Source organism: Maniola jurtina, chromosome 3 (assembly GCF_905333055.1).
Source record: "Maniola jurtina chromosome 3, ilManJurt1.1, whole genome shotgun sequence".
NCBI lineage: Eukaryota > Metazoa > Arthropoda > Insecta > Lepidoptera > Nymphalidae > Maniola > Maniola jurtina.
The window spans coordinates 12,836,682-12,853,699 of NC_060031.1; the positions used below are offsets into that span (position 1 = coordinate 12,836,682).

General features: G+C 36.1%; 1 protein-coding gene and 1 long non-coding RNA gene across 3 annotated transcripts in view; one reads left to right on the forward strand and one right to left on the reverse strand.

Moving 5' to 3' along the window:
* LOC123880947 (mitogen-activated protein kinase 1) overlaps positions 1 to 17,018 on the reverse strand; it is a 57,036-nt gene continuing 40,018 nt past the window's right edge. The window contains exons 5-9 of one of the 2 annotated variants that reach the window (XR_006799380.1): positions 15,757 to 15,873; positions 13,407 to 13,574; positions 7,295 to 7,483; positions 506 to 6,290; positions 1 to 469 (exon numbers count right to left, since the gene is read on the reverse strand). Coding sequence is in view for 1 of the 2 variants with exons in the window: in XM_045929389.1 (XP_045785345.1) it covers positions 6,171 to 6,290; positions 7,295 to 7,483; positions 13,407 to 13,574; positions 15,757 to 15,873 (594 nt within the window). In the remaining variant the exon portion in view is untranslated. Of the gene's footprint in view, positions 6,291 to 7,294; positions 7,484 to 13,406; positions 13,575 to 15,756; positions 15,874 to 17,018 lie in introns of both variants that reach the window. The other variant, XM_045929389.1, reaches the window with a different exon arrangement.
* The window catches only part of LOC123880966, a 26,222-nt gene continuing 12,704 nt past the window's right edge, over positions 3,501 to 17,018 (forward strand). The window contains exons 1-3 of the long non-coding RNA XR_006799383.1: positions 3,501 to 3,624; positions 9,249 to 9,252; positions 10,064 to 10,075. This is a non-coding gene — a long non-coding RNA (uncharacterized LOC123880966). The remainder of the gene's footprint in view (positions 3,625 to 9,248; positions 9,253 to 10,063; positions 10,076 to 17,018) is intronic.

Below are 17,018 nucleotides of genomic sequence, written 5' to 3' on the forward strand. Positions count from 1 at the left end.
ATCATTAAAAATGTTAGAATGTGCGAGAGAGAAAGAAACTTAGCTAACCATAGCGCCGTACCTACCTGTTGTACCTTTCAACCAATCACGTGTAGCCGGGCGGATGACAAGTCGTCACGTCTGTACACGCTATAAAAATCGAATTGTGCGCGAACATGAATTACAAGGAAGACGAGAGTTATTAATTTATAAAAACCAATGAAAATACAAAAAAAAAACAAGTTTTTCAAAGAACACCGTAACTTTATCGATAGAACATCGCACAGGGATTAATGAAGGTAGTAAGGTGCGCACTTCAGAACATTAATTCGAAATGTAAAAATATTTACATATCTTTCCCTATTGAACTCGGCTTTTAGGCTTTACATACAATTCCGTTCTCAAAGTCCGAGCCATTTGCGTGATTCTTAACAAGTTTCATCTCTATTTAACGCTGGAATTCATAGTCAAGATAGGAGCTAGAGCTTCTCTAGAGGCCATTTCAAACGCCAATTGTCATTTCAACCTTTATACAATGCATAAATGATACATGTCGTCTGAATCGTTCTCTAAAGAAGCCTCTATCTTAGCTACGAATTCCGCTTGCACAATTTCCGACACAATCTTTATTAAATCAGGAAGTGTGTAAACGCTCTTATAATATAAGCGATGTAACGCGATGTAAACGCGTATTAGCGCAACGCGCAATCATTTCATTAGTTAGCTTAGTGGCAAAGCTAATATAAGCTAAGGTAATAAACTGAGTGTAATGTAAGCTTTAGACCTCTTATCCTTCCTTCCTTGGTGGATAAACTAACTCCCCGTATTCACAATCAGTACTATGACGGCTTACAGTGCGCTCGAATGCATAGTGTCGGTTCCACCAATCAGATAACCGTGTCACGTCAATTCTCAATAACCTGATTGGTCAATACACTACATTTGAGCGCACTGTGAGACGTTACAGTAATGATTATGAATACGGGTGACTGTAACTGATAGACCGTTTGATCTACAAACTAATTTTGCATGTAGGTTTCCTCTACACTGTAGAATCCCTTTAAATAATTACAAAAATTGTTCGAAGCTGGGGCTAAATAAAAACTATAAGTCACTTCAAAAATTTCAAACAGTATGCGCTCAAAGTATTTGTATTCAATTTATTAAACTTCTATTAAGTTACAATATAGTACATATTGTAACTTAATAGAAATTTATTTCCAATTAAGCGATGAATTGCGGATGACATGTACATCATCGTAAATTTACCAAAGGAATAGCTTATCTGAAATTAAATCCACCAATTTGATTAAGTGGATTGTACAATCAAATTAACGCAAATCTAAATTGATCGAAGTAATTAATTGGCGACATACATTCAGCACAAATAAACCAAAATCAATATCATCCGTTCTATAACGTTTTAGATCTAGAGAACTTAATTAAGACTGCTCAGATTTTGCTTAGAGTTAAAACGAGATGTCTCTGGAATAAGTCTATTTCGTTTCAACAACGTCTAAGGGCCGGGCCACATATGGCAAAGCGCAGCGCAGAGCATTTTTCACAGTCAAAATATTATCGACATTATCCTCATTGAAATAATATCTAAAATCAATTGTGCATCCGTGCGGATACTTGCGCATCCGCGCGCAGTGCCGCGCGTGCTCGCGTATTATTTGGTAAAAATTCACGCGATTAGAAAACTTCACGGGCATGCTTTGCGCTGCGCTCCGACATATGTGCGCCGGCCCTTAGGTCTGAGCAAAGTCAAAGTATGATCTATAGATCTCAGCCTATGACTTGCAGATTAATATATGTTTCACTAATTTTAATTTAGTTAAAGGTACCAGCGATATTTTTGTCGCGTTGGAAATTCGCTTTGTCTCTTTCAATAGTAATATCTCTTTCCCACTATTGTTTTGACGAACTTAATTAAAAGAGTGACTTTACAATGTTCCCTGTCAATTTTAAAGTCATTTAATGATCTGCGACATTTTAGTCTTTAGAAAATCGCGTCGTCGCGTTAATTCGCTCATGTGAGCCGTAATGTCACGTTGCCATTACTGACAACACGTATCGATACATTCGTTAACAAACTTAGTAAAATACATTTTATTCAAAACATTCGCTTTAATACTGTACAGTATTTTCATGCGCAGCTCGTCGCATCTAAATAAGGGTTACTTCACATTAGCGACACGACGATGCGTGGCGCGGCGTTGCAATGCATTCTACTTAGATTAATGTAATACGGATCTTAATTCACAAAAAATCGGACACGTATTTCTTTAAAAGTTAGGACGACTCATTCGTTCATGTAATTTGCCTGTTTTATTAGGCACTAGCTAATGCCTGGCATGAGTTGCAACTTGAAATGCACCTCAATTGTACGATCATGATTCTACGTCAGAAAACTTTACGCAAGTGCCAACAACAACTGTACTATTATTCAAATCAATCTAATGAACGGTACGCGAACGCCTAGGTAATGAACAGTCAGACAGCCAGACATTTAATTTTTATATATAACAAGGTGGCATACCAGATGCCAATTTCGTAGAGTGCAAAATGTAAACATCTCATTCTTTACAAAATAAGATCCGCATTAGATTGGCACAAAAATAAAATAATATTCAAAAGTATACCGCTGTGATAGACGCGTCGTAACGTCGCCAATGTGAAACGACCCTTAGACTACAAACCGTATGCACGATAAGGTATTTCAACGTTGATAAATTTCAGAAAACTCCTATCTATCTATAATGATCTATGATTTCGATATATATACTTAACTACAGTTTGGAAATTCTACTCATCCAGTCGAACGTTTTTCTATTTATACATACTACATTATTTTTTATATTATTTTTAGATAAATAACACTTCTTTTTTTCTTCTCTTCTCACATTATACCTGCAAAATGGGATTCGCAAAAATATCGATAATTATTATCAGACCGGTATTTTGTATACCGATAATAATTTTATTATACCGTATATTATTTGCATCCCAATATATTTTTGCAATCAGCGAGATAAAACTTAAATATTTTTAGAAATTATGCTTGACTAAAGTTGTGCCTCGTGAAGAGTAATAATAAGATTTAGATTGGATCACGCTTGGCTAGATGACGCCTATTCACTCTTGTCTTGAAGGTACTTAATTTTTAAGTGGCAGAAAACACGGATGCCGGAAGGGCGTTATCTTATCTGTTTTCAAGGATGCTCTTTTTTTAAACGTATTTAATGGTATCTAAACAATACGTTTTAATACTATCATCAATAGATATCAAAATTTACTGGTATCAATTGAAATATAAACTTATTATTTTTGCGAATCCCTTGCAGAAGTAATCATTTTGGTAAAGTAAAAATTAAATTAAAATCTAAATTCTAAAAGAAGTCGTTGTAAATTGCAAAGTACTGAAGATCTGATTATAGTTATCAGTATACATATAATATTATAAAAGTAGATTTATTTAGAGCTTTAGGCAACGTTATATTTAATTTTCCAAATGAATTCTCAAAGGTAAGAAAGCCTTATTATTTTTTTAGCTCACTTAAAAGATATAAATATTAAAACTTATAATACCGAAAGCTCGCGTATTAAAGCCTTCACAGACTACAAACTTTTATTTGGCAGATAGTTTTTTTTTATTATTTGGCGCTTGCTTAGTCAGAATTTATAAATTTTCCTTTCCAATATTTTTTTAAAGAAACTGCGGTCCCAAATGAGGACATTAACCGTCGTAAAAACTCAAGCAACAAATAACAGTCAAATTATGTTATCCAGCGTAGTTCACCCATTCTAAAGACTCCCGATTCCCTTTTTCATTTATTTGTCAATCAGAATAACGTAATGAACAACCAGACAACAAAGCAGTAACGTTGTGACAACATTACTGCAGTGTCTAACGCGACAATCGGCCAATCTGATAGTGCCTCAAGCCTACGCGTCAGACTGCCACGGAAAACTAGCGCGCACGTACTTATTCATATAAATATGACTTCGATCGCTATATCGCGTCACTACACACCACACCACGACACAGTAACATGTTTATGCCTTTAACGTCATAGTTTTTATAACACCAGTTGCGATAAAGTGAGGAGTGGTTTGAGTAAATGTCAAATACTTTTCAGAATCAGGCGCAAAATGTTTGGTGTAGTAACCGACTAAACTATCGCCCGATAAAAAGTCTATAGTCTGCGGGCACCCTTAAACGCATTGCACAATACTCAAATAAAGAAATACAAAACCAAGTTCGCCATACGCTTTGGTGAACCATCAATGGTGGGGTCAAATCACTTCTTTACATTTCACATAAAAGTTTAAAACTATGCAAACTCTTTCCGATCATTATTCTAAAATAAACGGTGAAATAGTGGTTTTAGAGCCATGCCTAAGTGAATCGCTTTAAGCAGTATTTATTGTTATTTGATTACTTATTTGTTTTGGAAAACTAGGAACTTTTTTTTTTGATAAAAAAATGCTTATCTTGACACAAACTCGAATCTGTGAGAAACATTAGTAGTGGCTGAGCGCCAATGAATACCGCGCTGCTGTTCTGAGACAGAGCGACGCGGCGGGGTAGTAATACTGGTTCGCGAATTTTTCCAAACCATACTAATTTCACGAATCAATTTTTTTTTTTAAACTAAACATAAATGATCGAAATGGTTGGTACTGCTTAAGGCGATTCACTTAACCACGACTATAAAACCACAAAAATGTCATCGTGTATATATTTTTTTGCTATAGGTTACCGCTTGCGCTACACCGCTCATTAGACTGCGGGTTGTCGGAGTGTGACAGCAAGGGTTTAATTCCTTGATTTTTACTCAACTGTCACCCTCCTGCAATCCGCAACCTATCTAACGAGCCATCTCAGTGAAACGGTATACCTATAAGAGGTTGTCATGGTAAAAACAGTGAGTCATCAATGCCTCAAAAACCTAAATCGAGTAGTTTTGTATAGAAATAAACACAACTTTACGTTTGATAATAATTCATTATTATTACCGTTCTTTCAAAGATCTTCGAAGATCGATTTGTTAAATCCCCTACAATATAATGTGCCATTAGATAATGAGCAGTTTTTAAGGCAAAAAGATAAGTGACTAACTGCTAGGAATTATGCTGATAACTCACTATTTACTTAACACAAATAAACTACAACAGACCGGCTATTGAAATTCTGGTAATCGCTCTCTGATAAGATATCTTCTGATAAATAATCGCAATACAATGTTGAGTCAGTTATTGTGACACGTTTATAAGAAAAAACATTTTCAGAAATATCCACGATTTAAACATAGACCGAAGGAAAAAGACAGATGAAGCTTACGATCAAATATTTCAGGTAAAATGAAGCCCCGTGGTAACGAGCGTGCAATAAATTTGTACTTATTCGCCGATGACATCCAATCAGTAAGGGTTGGCTGAGCACAACGCGACGAGGCGGTACAATCAGATATATTATGTAGATTATGTTCGACAAAAAAGCCGCTCGGTATGCCCGCACATACAAATACAAATCAGGCGTGGAATCAAGCTAAGATTATGCGTAAAGTGCTATAAACCGAGTGGAGCTCAAATAAACCCAAGCGGTTTTGCCGATCAGGTAAGCCGAAAGAAAGTCGAACATTATGTAGAAGTTAAATCCTATTGGTTTTGTTGTTCAATAAAAATTTGCCGAACCGAATATGCGCTTAGCAACCTTCACCTTAAGCTGATGACACATCTATCGCCCCATTTCTCCGGTAAATTGGGTGCGACTCTGGCCGTATTGTAAATTTTGATGTTAAGCAGCGTGACGCAGACGTCTTATAAGTTGCAAAACGCCAACTTTAAAGTCTCTGACGGAATTATTCGAATTTTGAGAAGCTACGAACGTAACACATTCTGCTGGATATGCGATCCCCATAAAAATTAATCTTGCCGTGTGCCAGACAAGTATTTAACACACGTGCGCCACTGCTTGAAAATCGGCTTCATTTATTGAAATCTATCCCGCTTCATACAGTCCTAGGTAAACTAGCATATCATTTACCGTCTATCTTTTCCCTTTACTCTAAGGATTAAAATAGCAAACTATCTAGTGTAATTTAATTTACTTTTTTCATTACTTTGGGTTGAGTTTGCACGTTTCGTCCCCTCGCGCTCGGGGAGCGTAGTCTTAATAAGAAGATCTACGCGTCTTCGTTCAACTGTTTAAACAGTAGCGTCTCTTCAAATATGTACTTCTTGAGTGTCTCCTTCGGCAGATTGTCTAGTTCCATCGTGAATCGGAACGGTTCCTCGGCGACGGGCTGAAAATGAAAATGTGATTTAATTTGTCGGGTAAAATTGAGAAAAAGATAACTTTGGGGAAGGACGTCGTCGGTTTTAACTTTATCAGTTGAACCCTTTTAATAAACTTACGAAAAAACACGTGTTTATAAAAGGACCAGGCCGTGTTGCAGTTTCGATTAAACAACCTTTTAAATCAGTTAAGGAAAAATACGAGTGTTTGTAGCATTACGAAAATTGAAAAGTTTATAACTACATGCTAGCTGAACCTCGCTTATCAAAGCAAATTAATACTTCAATTACTTTACTTAATACCATGTAGCATTTCTCTTATGAGTCGCAACGCATAATTTGTGACGAGTTTATACTTGTAAAATCTAGACCAGAGCGCGTTTTAAACTCTCGTAACTTTGAGTTTACGTAAATTAATTATCACCAGTACATCATTAGGCATCATTTACTAACAAATTCCACAATTGACCATCAAATAGTGTACAATGCAGTGGTATTCAATTAGAATAAATCATTTAAGTTGTAGATTTAGATTTTAGTGGATTAAAGACTTGCTCATTAAATTAGAAAATCAAACTAAAACATATATTTCTCCTTAAATACCGTTTGTAAATACGTTTAAATAACGTAATTATTTAATAAAACAACAATAAGTTAATATAAATAACAAGGTATAATAATTAATAACTCATCGTCTGCCGCTAGGTCAGCCCTCAGGAGTGAACGTTATATTTATTACGTCCATGGAGTGAACGTTGTTAATTCAATTCCTCGCGGGACCCGGCGACGTCGCAAACAATATCAAATTGTTTACAGAATTTTTATTACCGATGAAAAAATTTAATATTTTATGAAATAAAATTTCCCATTTTTTTTGTTTTCATAAAGAATTTTATGATTTTTTTATACGTGATTAATATTCCCTTTGGTTCTTTATAATTTGCAATTGAGTCCAAATTTTGTGCCAGCAATGGATATAAAAATCGTCTGATGGTTTTGGTTAAAAGCATACCTCGTCATTGGGGTCATAGTACTGCTCGAGGTAGGGGTGCGCCAGGGCCTCCTCGACGGTGATACGCTTGTGCGGGTTGAAGGTCAGCATGCGGTGCAGCAGGTCGAGCGCGCGAGGGTCCGCGCCCGGGAACAGATCCGTCCAGGGGACGCGAGGCTTGTACGGCAGCGATTCTAGGTAGCTGCGAGCCTAATAAACAAACAATTCCAATGTAAAAATATGCAATTGTGTGGCACCAACTTCCAGCGCGCTGGAATTGGTATTTCTTAAGTCCATTGGCACTTCAGACGCTTTAGCTACGACAAACCCGTTTACCAGAGGTGTCCCCTCAAAACTACCATTGTATATTCAAGAGGCAGTGAATTAAATTTCCTAAAAGCCGGCCACACATTGGTATTTCCTAAGTCCTTTGGTGCTATAGACACTTAAGCCATGACTATCTTGTTTACAAAACTACCATTAAATATTCCGGAGGCAGATAAAAAAAATTCTTAAAAGTCGGCCACGGATTGGTATTTGTCCTAGTTCTAATAATGCTACAGACCTTTAGTATGAATGGCAATCTCGTTTACAAGCTGTGTTGCCTCAAAACTACAATGTGGTTGCTCAAGAGGCAGATAAATATCCTAATAGACGAATACGCATCGGTAGTTCCCACAATTCCATTTCTGCGCTGTAGCTACGGTGATCTCGTAAACATAATGTATCCGACTGTAAAGGCGCATCTACTCCATCTATCCAGATACAGCAGCTTTGTTTGTAATCCGCTGACTTGTAAAGATACTATAATGGAAAGGATTAAGGTAGACTTTGAGCGACGCGACAGCGACGAACAACCGCGACACGTAAGAGGCGATACTTGTGTATGGACTACTTTAAATTGAAATAAATGGAGAGCACTTGATGTGAGCGAACGCAACGGGTGACACAAGTCAAATCAGTATCTTCAAACTTCCAAACACGCGCTTAGTATGCGAGCTTCTATGAAATACTGGCATGTGACGTCACTACGATTTGACGCGCTTTTTAAATTTAATTAATAAAATGGTTGTTACACTTAAACCTAACAATAAACGTATTATGGAAGACCCTCTAATTAATAAATTAATAATTTAAAAAAAAAAATCACTGAGAAATAATTTATTTTTGACATAGGCAAATACTGTATCTCGTGGCACTTATTGTCGCGGGTAGCTGTCGCGCGTTTTTGTCGCCTACGCAATGTCTATCTTTACAAGTAAAGTGCAAGAACTTTGGAAACATTTATTTTATTGTAAGTACTAAAAATTATATAAACATTTTTTTCAAGTGTCTATCTGTATCTGATTATCTATTCTAATAAATAAAATTGGAGTGTTTGTCTGTAATATCAAATATAGGTATTTTCTTGGAAAGACACTCAATGTATTCAAAGTCTGCCATCATATTTTATTCATTCTGAATCTAGTGTATGACGACTGTTTCTAGGAGTGGAATTTATACTAGGCTCGATAAAAATCGTTACATTTCATCTAATAATGACTTCAAAGAAATAGCGACTTGAATCAGAGTTTCTATAAAACGAACGTAATATGTATTACACTTTCTAAGGAAATCTTTTCAAGAGTAACCTTATTTTATGAATGCCGATTTTTCAAAAGCCAAATAATGTGTAATTGAGAAATAAATTTGAATTTTGTATTGCATATCTATAAAAATTACAAAATTAGTTAAAAGTTAAGTTAAAAATCGAAAAAACAACCTTTAGTCATGTAAAAATCTTAGTTCGGTTATGAAATAAAATCAAGGGGTGCCGTCATTATTATCAAAATTCGATAAATACTAAGTTGGATCACCAATTCACTTTTACGCAAACTATACCTAGCTTGTGATCAAAGAAGCGAACAAGCGAACTAGTTTGAAGTTGTGGCTCGAGACAGTACAATGTGGCTCAACCCGAAAAAAGGCATTAAAGTACTGTATTGTATTGAAGTGGCGCGAAGTGGAGATGTCTTCAGCAGAAAAACAAGGTAACACAGAAGTGACGCAAAAAATTATGATGTCTCCTCCCTGATAAGTCTACTGAGACCATTTCTGTTCCATTCCACTCAATGGACAGGCACTCTAGCATAAGGCTGGGGAGTTTTTCGGGTTGTACCACATTTTCTTCTTTCTTCTGTTTACCGTCTTCTACCGGTTCAACTAGTGATGTGTGGAATAATTCATAAATAAACGTTTTTTTTTTTACTGCGCGACTGGGTTGACGACAATCGTGCTTAAAAAAGCAATGATGAGGGTCTAAGTTGGTGCACGCTTGCCTTTTCTTTTTTTTCTTTCTTATCACACTAATATTATAAAGGCGAAAGTTGTGTATGTGTGTGTGTGTATTTGTTATTCTTTCACGCAAAAACTACTGAACGGATTTTGCTGAAATTTGAAATAGAGATAGATAATATCCTGGATTAGCACATAGGCTAATTTTTATCCCGGAAAATAAGCGTTCCCACGGGATTTTGAAAAACCTAAATCCACGCGGACGAAGTGGCGGGCATTACCTAGTTAAACAATAATTTCCGCCAAAACGAGGTATACAATTTTGTATTGTATTGTGGCTTAGTGGGACTTTATAATCTGTAAAACCTCTGCAAAGTCCTGATAACTTCGGAGCAAACCGAGCGTGGAACATATATATCAATGTCGATTGTCGGGAACAAAATAGTCCGTTTATACTACCCAGCAATAAATGTGGCGAGCTCTATTTACTGAAATAACTTTACAAGTTATTCTTAGAGTAAGTTCGCTGTTGTTCAACATTTATATAAGTCCTCTTCCCAACTCCCACAAGCCACAAGTTCTAGAAGGTCGTTTAATTAACGAAAATTAAGCCTATTCGCTATTTATTATCAATCAATATCAAAAAATATGATTGCTTTGTGACTGACAGCGCACAGCCCGAACCATAGCATTTATGTAGTACCATAGTTTTTTAGTAGTATTTTTATATATTTAGTGGAATTATATATTTAGTGGAATTTTACATATTGGTTTTACTAAAGCAGACCAGCAGCAGGACCCTTAAAACCCCAAATCAACGCGGACGAAATTGCGGGAATATGTTAGTAGATTTTCCTCCTAGTAGGAAATTAGTTAGTAGTAGTAGTAACAATTCGTAGTTGTACAACGAATTGTTATTTATAATAATGCAACTACGAATAACATATTGTTATTCGCAGTTGCATTATGTGCAAATGATTTCTAAAAAGCATGCCGCAGGGCCCGTATATAGAGTACTTATTTTTAACCCCCGACCGAAAAAGAGGGGTGTTATAAGTTTGACGTGTGTATCTGTGTGTCTGTGTATCTGTGTATCTGTCTGTGGCATCGTAGCGCCTAAACGAATGAACCGATTTTAATTTAGTTTTTTTTGTTTGAAAGGTGGCTTGATCGAGTGTTCTTAGCTATAATCGAAGAAAATCGGTTCAGCCGTTTGAAAGTTATCAGCTCTTTCCTTGTTTTCTTATAGAGTTTTTGTGTCGGGGGTTTTTTAATTTTGAGTTATTCCACTTTATAAATAATGTATACCCGTCATCGTTACTTGGGTCCGAAAAAAGATCCGAGTTACTTTCAAATCACGTCTAAATAGTTTTACTTCAAAATTTTGATTCATTTTCGGCATGAACAATACCTACAACAAAATAAAGCGAACAAGAGAATTAAGTTCTAGCCAATGACCACAACACAATTGAGGTACGCTAGTTACGCTACATTGTCCCGAAACAAAGCCGCTCGTTACTCAAGTTTCATTCTGTGATAATAAAACTGAGCCTAAACAAACACCCCTTATAATAGCGAAAAACCAAAAAGTTTCAGCGATACGGTACATTTAATTTGATTTGTGGAATAAAGTCCGCAAAGTTTGATGGATTTATACCCGAAGTGCTACTTTTTGTTTGACAAGTAATTCAGATGGGATTTTTTCAGTATTTTCTCACTTTCTTACCTACTTTGCAACAATCTAGTTAGGTGACTCTCTGGTTCCTTAGGGGTGGCTTTACGTAATAAAATGTTTATAGAGAGTTTGGCTACGAGAATATCTCAGAAAATTTAAAAATAATAATAGGTATGTATAATCAGTTCAGATAAAGAGCTTTCCGAAAAATCGGTTAATTGCGAGTTGAACCCGCACACGAAGTACCATTGTACTCTTTATTTTTTTTAATTTTCATGACGCCCATTTTAATTTTTTATCCTATATTGTTATAGAAGCAATAGAAATACACATTCTGTGAAATTTTCAACTCTCTACCTATTACGGTTCACGAGATGCAGCCCGCTGACAGACAGACAGACGGACGGACGGACCAACGGACAGCCAGCGGGGTCTTAGTAACAGAGTCCCGTTGGCAATTTGGCATCCTTTGGTACTTCGGAATCATAAAAACGTGAACGAGGCGGCATGACTTTATACCACCTTTGTACCAATCTGTACAATAAATTAAGCCAATGATGGATGCTTTTCCTCAATCGATCAACATGCAATAAAAAGCTAATTAAATAGTATATTTTTGTGTTTAATTGTATATATCGATAGTGATTTAGCCATTTGTGGTCTGCCGAATTAGATCTATTGTCAACACACAAACACAGTCAGTCAATCATTTTAAAATTATGCACCACACGCAAAATGGTAATGTCATCATACCGTAGGTAACCTAATTAATAATATTGCTAATTAATCTAAACATAATGTCGACGGCACTCCAATTATGCAAATTATTATTAAAGTCAACCTTTTGTGTTTTTATTAGCACAAGCTTAGTTATTATTTTATACAGGCATGTTTAGTCTGTACACTGACCGCAAAAATATGTTTAAAATATGCAATGATAATACCTAATTATGATGGTAAAATTTAACAAACGAATTTATTAAATTTTTGCTTTTTATTCATAGATAGATGTATAATGCTATTTACATAGCACGCTAGGTATGAAGTGAAAGGACAGTTATTTTTTGTGCCGATTTGAAGCGCCTCACCGAGCGTACCGGGAATTTTTACACTTGTGGTGATCCTCTTGTAAAAGATGTCTCATTGCTTTAATTTTGCTAAATAAATTTTGTTTAATATTGCTAAAAAAGGACAGCCTTTTTTAACAATATTAAAAGGAAAAAGATGCAGATACTGCTAATATCGTTTAGAGAAAGAAAAGATAACAGAATCGGCGCCACTATCTGGAAACATTACAGCATAGTTCATTATAGGATTTATTTTAAATTCAATAAGACGGATTTCTTTTTTATTTAGACTCCCAGGAAAATATCTCCAAAATATCTGGACAAACGACACCAGTTAATTAAGAGAGTCGCTACAAACTATACATCATTAATTTTAACTGTAATGTCAAGCGGGTAGTAGACTCCCTACTCCCCAGCGTAACGAGCTGGTAACGAGAGACTGCTGTTGTAACAAGAGAATCTCAATACAACGCTGCTTGCTTACATAATTACTATCATATGCTTACTTATTATGCAAATTTGTAAAAGCAATTTTTTTAACTGTACATAGTTAGATATTTTTTTCTTGAATAAATAAGAAAAAAGGTTTATATTAATACCTACTTTGAATAACTCTACACACTAAAGCTGCCGTCCCGCTGGCCTAAGCCTCACTTTGATTGGTCCATGGAGAATACATTCGAGGCATGAGCCATTTCTAAAACGCATGCCGACTTTCGTATGGAGAAACCTATTCAGTAAAGAACGCATGCGGAGTGTAAATTATTTCTAAAGAGCATGCCGCAGGGCTCGTAGGTATATAGAGTACTTATTTTACATTAGTTGTTGACAAAACGCATTCGGGGTACGAGCGATTTCTAAAATTTATGCCATAATATGGGGAACCATGTTCATCTGTCAATTTTTTCGCTGGTGATATCTAGACTGGTGGGCGCTACGCATGGTGTCCTCGCATGTCATATACATGGAGCGGCTAATTTCAGAGGCGTTATCCTGCAGGGAGTCCTCGTATGCTTTGTATGAACCGATATATCATTTAAAAAATAGGCGGTAGCTTGAATCTTTTGTATTGGATCTTGTCAAAGGATAATAATCTTTATACCCGCGTTGTTTTTACCTTTTCATTGATGATACAGTCCAAATCTTCTTGACTTGGTGAGCCCAGCACGCCCAGGATGTGGTTCAGTTGATCGAGGTAGTGCTTTCCCGGGAAAATCGGCCGGTTTGATAGCATCTCCGCCAGGATACATCCCACAGACCAGATGTCTATTGACTTCGTGTAGCCCTGGTAATGACAGAAAGAGGTATAGGATAAAATTTAAACCATGATAATGGCAATAACTTTGGTGTACTTGTAGAATGGATTATGATTATAAATCAAGCCTTATTTTCTGCAAAGAGCATTGTTTCAAGGACAGGAGTACATTAAGTTCAGATATTATAGAAAGTAATTTAAAAGAAAGTGTTTAAGTTATTCGTACATAAATGTTTTTATCTAAATAAATGCTTAAAAAGAGCACAATTAGAAAAGTTTTCTCGTTAACTTTGAAAAAGCTCAAGATAACATTTTAAGTTTCCTATGTAAACTATTCAGAATTTGATACATATTTAAAGAGCCTAGAGATTTTTTAAAGAATATTAGCCATGTTATTCACGACTAATATTCCTCTTTCCCCTCGAACCAAGCGCAAAGCGTGTGGTAGGAGTGGGTACGACAAATAGTGCAACGGGTGAGCTTTAAACCGATGACCTTTCGGATTTCAGTTCTCTCGCATTAATTAAGCTACTTCAGATATTTCATTGTTAGAGTTCATTTATCCATCAAACAATGATTCTTTATAAAAAGTCGCATCGAGGAACCGAGTTATGTCTAAAGGAAGGTTAAAAGCTTTTGAATTTGGCGAATTGACAATATAAGTATCTTTGAATCCTTTTAAGGTTTATTTTATCTTTCTCATATCCACGAGCAACGGAAATATCATTTGATACGTTCGTCGTTCGTATTCTCACTTGCGATGTATGTTTTTATGAAGCTCTTTGTATTTATACTCACCAAAAAAATATTCACTTTTCTGAAGGGAATCTCAGATATATTTTTATTTGGAATAAACGAGTTCAAGTTTCGCATTTATTGACTGAATAAAAGTCGCTAGATAAAACATGATTTACATTATATTTTACAACGAAAATTTATAAAAGAACATTTTCGATGGCCAAATATGTTAATGGTTCAAGCATTGGAATTCACTTCATCATAAAATGTAAATTTAATCGAGGATTTGCTGCGAAAACGCAATTAAAGTCGTATTTCATTTCAGTAAAATATTTATACACCTAGACGTTTATTAAAATGTCCTCCGTAGATATTATGCATTCAGAGTGAACGAAGCGTATTTTTTTTAAAAGTATATTCGTCATCCCCGACGAGATATCTCTTCCCACTCGACAATTTCATGAATTTCTAGCGTAATTCGCAAAATAATTACAGCGCTGCCGAGCATTTGCGCCAATGTGCCATTGATGCTTGAAATAATGACTTTGCGTTAATACGAATACATTTAGAGCGGATAGGAAAGAGGAAAGCCTGACTAAATATTGGGACAACGACGCTTGCCTATTTAAAAGAGGCCATAATCCATAATTTAAGGAAATAAACTCCGTAATCTACGGGACTTGGTCTCTAATCTACGGAATCCGTGATCTACGGAACTTATTCTACGGAGAATATTATCGAATATTGTCTTATGTTACTCAGAATAATGACTAACTTGCACGGTTAATTTTATTTTCCTAAATTAATTTGACTTGAAATACCTACAATAAAAACAGTATTTTACACTATTTTTATTTTGCGATCGATTATTACTAGGTATATTTTCAGAAGAAACATATTCACTGAAAACTTATATCGATATCATAATAATAATAAACAAGTATACCTTACGCTACTTTTTATTCTCAATGTAATAAGTCAATACAATTGAATCAGACACTTAATTAGTTTATTCTTTAATTATACACTAGTCCTCACCAACAAAAGATACGAGTATCTTCCCACTCGACATTTCCGCAGGCTTCATAAAACTGAAGTACAGCAGACAACTTGCAAAAAATATTACAATGCTCTGGAGCACTCGCGCCAACCCATTGGTGCTCGAAATAATGACTGTGCATTCGATAAAATATTTCACAACAAAGGCCGCCTCTGAAAGTGTCATTTACAGAGATCGTTGACGAAACACAGCGCTTTATATTGAAGATTATTATATAAGAGAAACAGGGTCCGTACGACTTCTGCATTAGCAAGTTCAATCGTTCGTTAATAAAACCGAGTCTAAATATTATTATGGCACTGCTATTTTACGATAAATATGTACGTCCCAGTGTGAATTATCATTAAACGAATGCCGGTTATAATTTTCTTTGTTTTTAATGAAGAAAAATAACTGCTACGATAAAATGCTTACCTTAGAATTGAGCATAATTTCTGGAGCGCGGTACCAGCGCGTAGCGACGTACTCCGTCAGGAAGCCCGTGTGGTCATGATCGGGGTCTGCCACTCGCGCCAGACCGAAGTCGCAAATCTACAACAAAAACATAATTAGACAGGTTTTTTTTAAATAAAAAATAGCGTGCAACCGAGCAGGCGGGTCATCTGATGTTAAGTGATTATTGCCGCGCGTGAACATTTACAGCACCAGAGATACCGCCAATGCGGGGCCGGCCTTCCAGGGATTTGTTGGTCCGCCCCTTGAATGACCCCATGTTTTGTAATCTGGTGAAAACACCGCCGATGGAAGTTGATTTCACAGTTTGCATGAGCGCGAAAAAAAGGATGATGCCATTAAGTTAAATTTATGTTGCCTAAAAGTATGCCCATCTCGCATAACAATGCGTCTACATTATCTCAGATAGTATGACATTAGGCACACTCGTCCGTTATGATTATAAAAGCCTGTGTGCCTCTGCAACTTTTGCTTTTAAGCAAATAGCCTCGGTAATAAGTTCGAGGATTAACATTAAACGCAACACTGGACTTTGTCGTTTGTTAGGGAACGACAGAAACAACGATACTTCATAGAAATACTATTAACAATCTAAACGATACAAGCTCATTTTCACTGGTTGATCTAAGATTGCGGAAGATTTCTAAAATACGCGCCATAATGTCCGTATATATGAGTATAAATTTTTATTATTGGTAAATAGAGAACGCATTCGAGGGAGAGGAAGATTTTGAAGATTAACATGCTGTTAATCCAATCTGTTCTATCCAATCTGTTGTTTCTCCAATTATTTATTTGAGCCCTAGGTCTCATCCCGAGGCGACGCCTCGTGCTCGCCACCCCACTCGGTGACGCTGTAGTGGCCAGCACGGCCTATGCAGCATTCTCAATCCGGATCTATTACCTGGTGTTAATTTCATATTCTGTCGTTACTTCGCCTGCGGGGTGTCACTGACTCCATATGGCTGTATACTGTATTGTCCGAACTTTAGGGTTAAAGAAATGATTTATAAAAGAAAAAATCTAACAGCCTAAGTGAAAAAAATGCATTTCAGCAAAGTACCACATACTAAATAGTTTATCAGAGAACAAAAGAAGATGTTGGGTGAAATTATTAAAACTAACGAGCTCTATCAACAGCGGGGATTGGCGTTTAGCGGCCCGTTATTGTACCTAACGAGTCGCCGCTAAAAGCCATTTGTTAGCACATTGTTGATACTCAA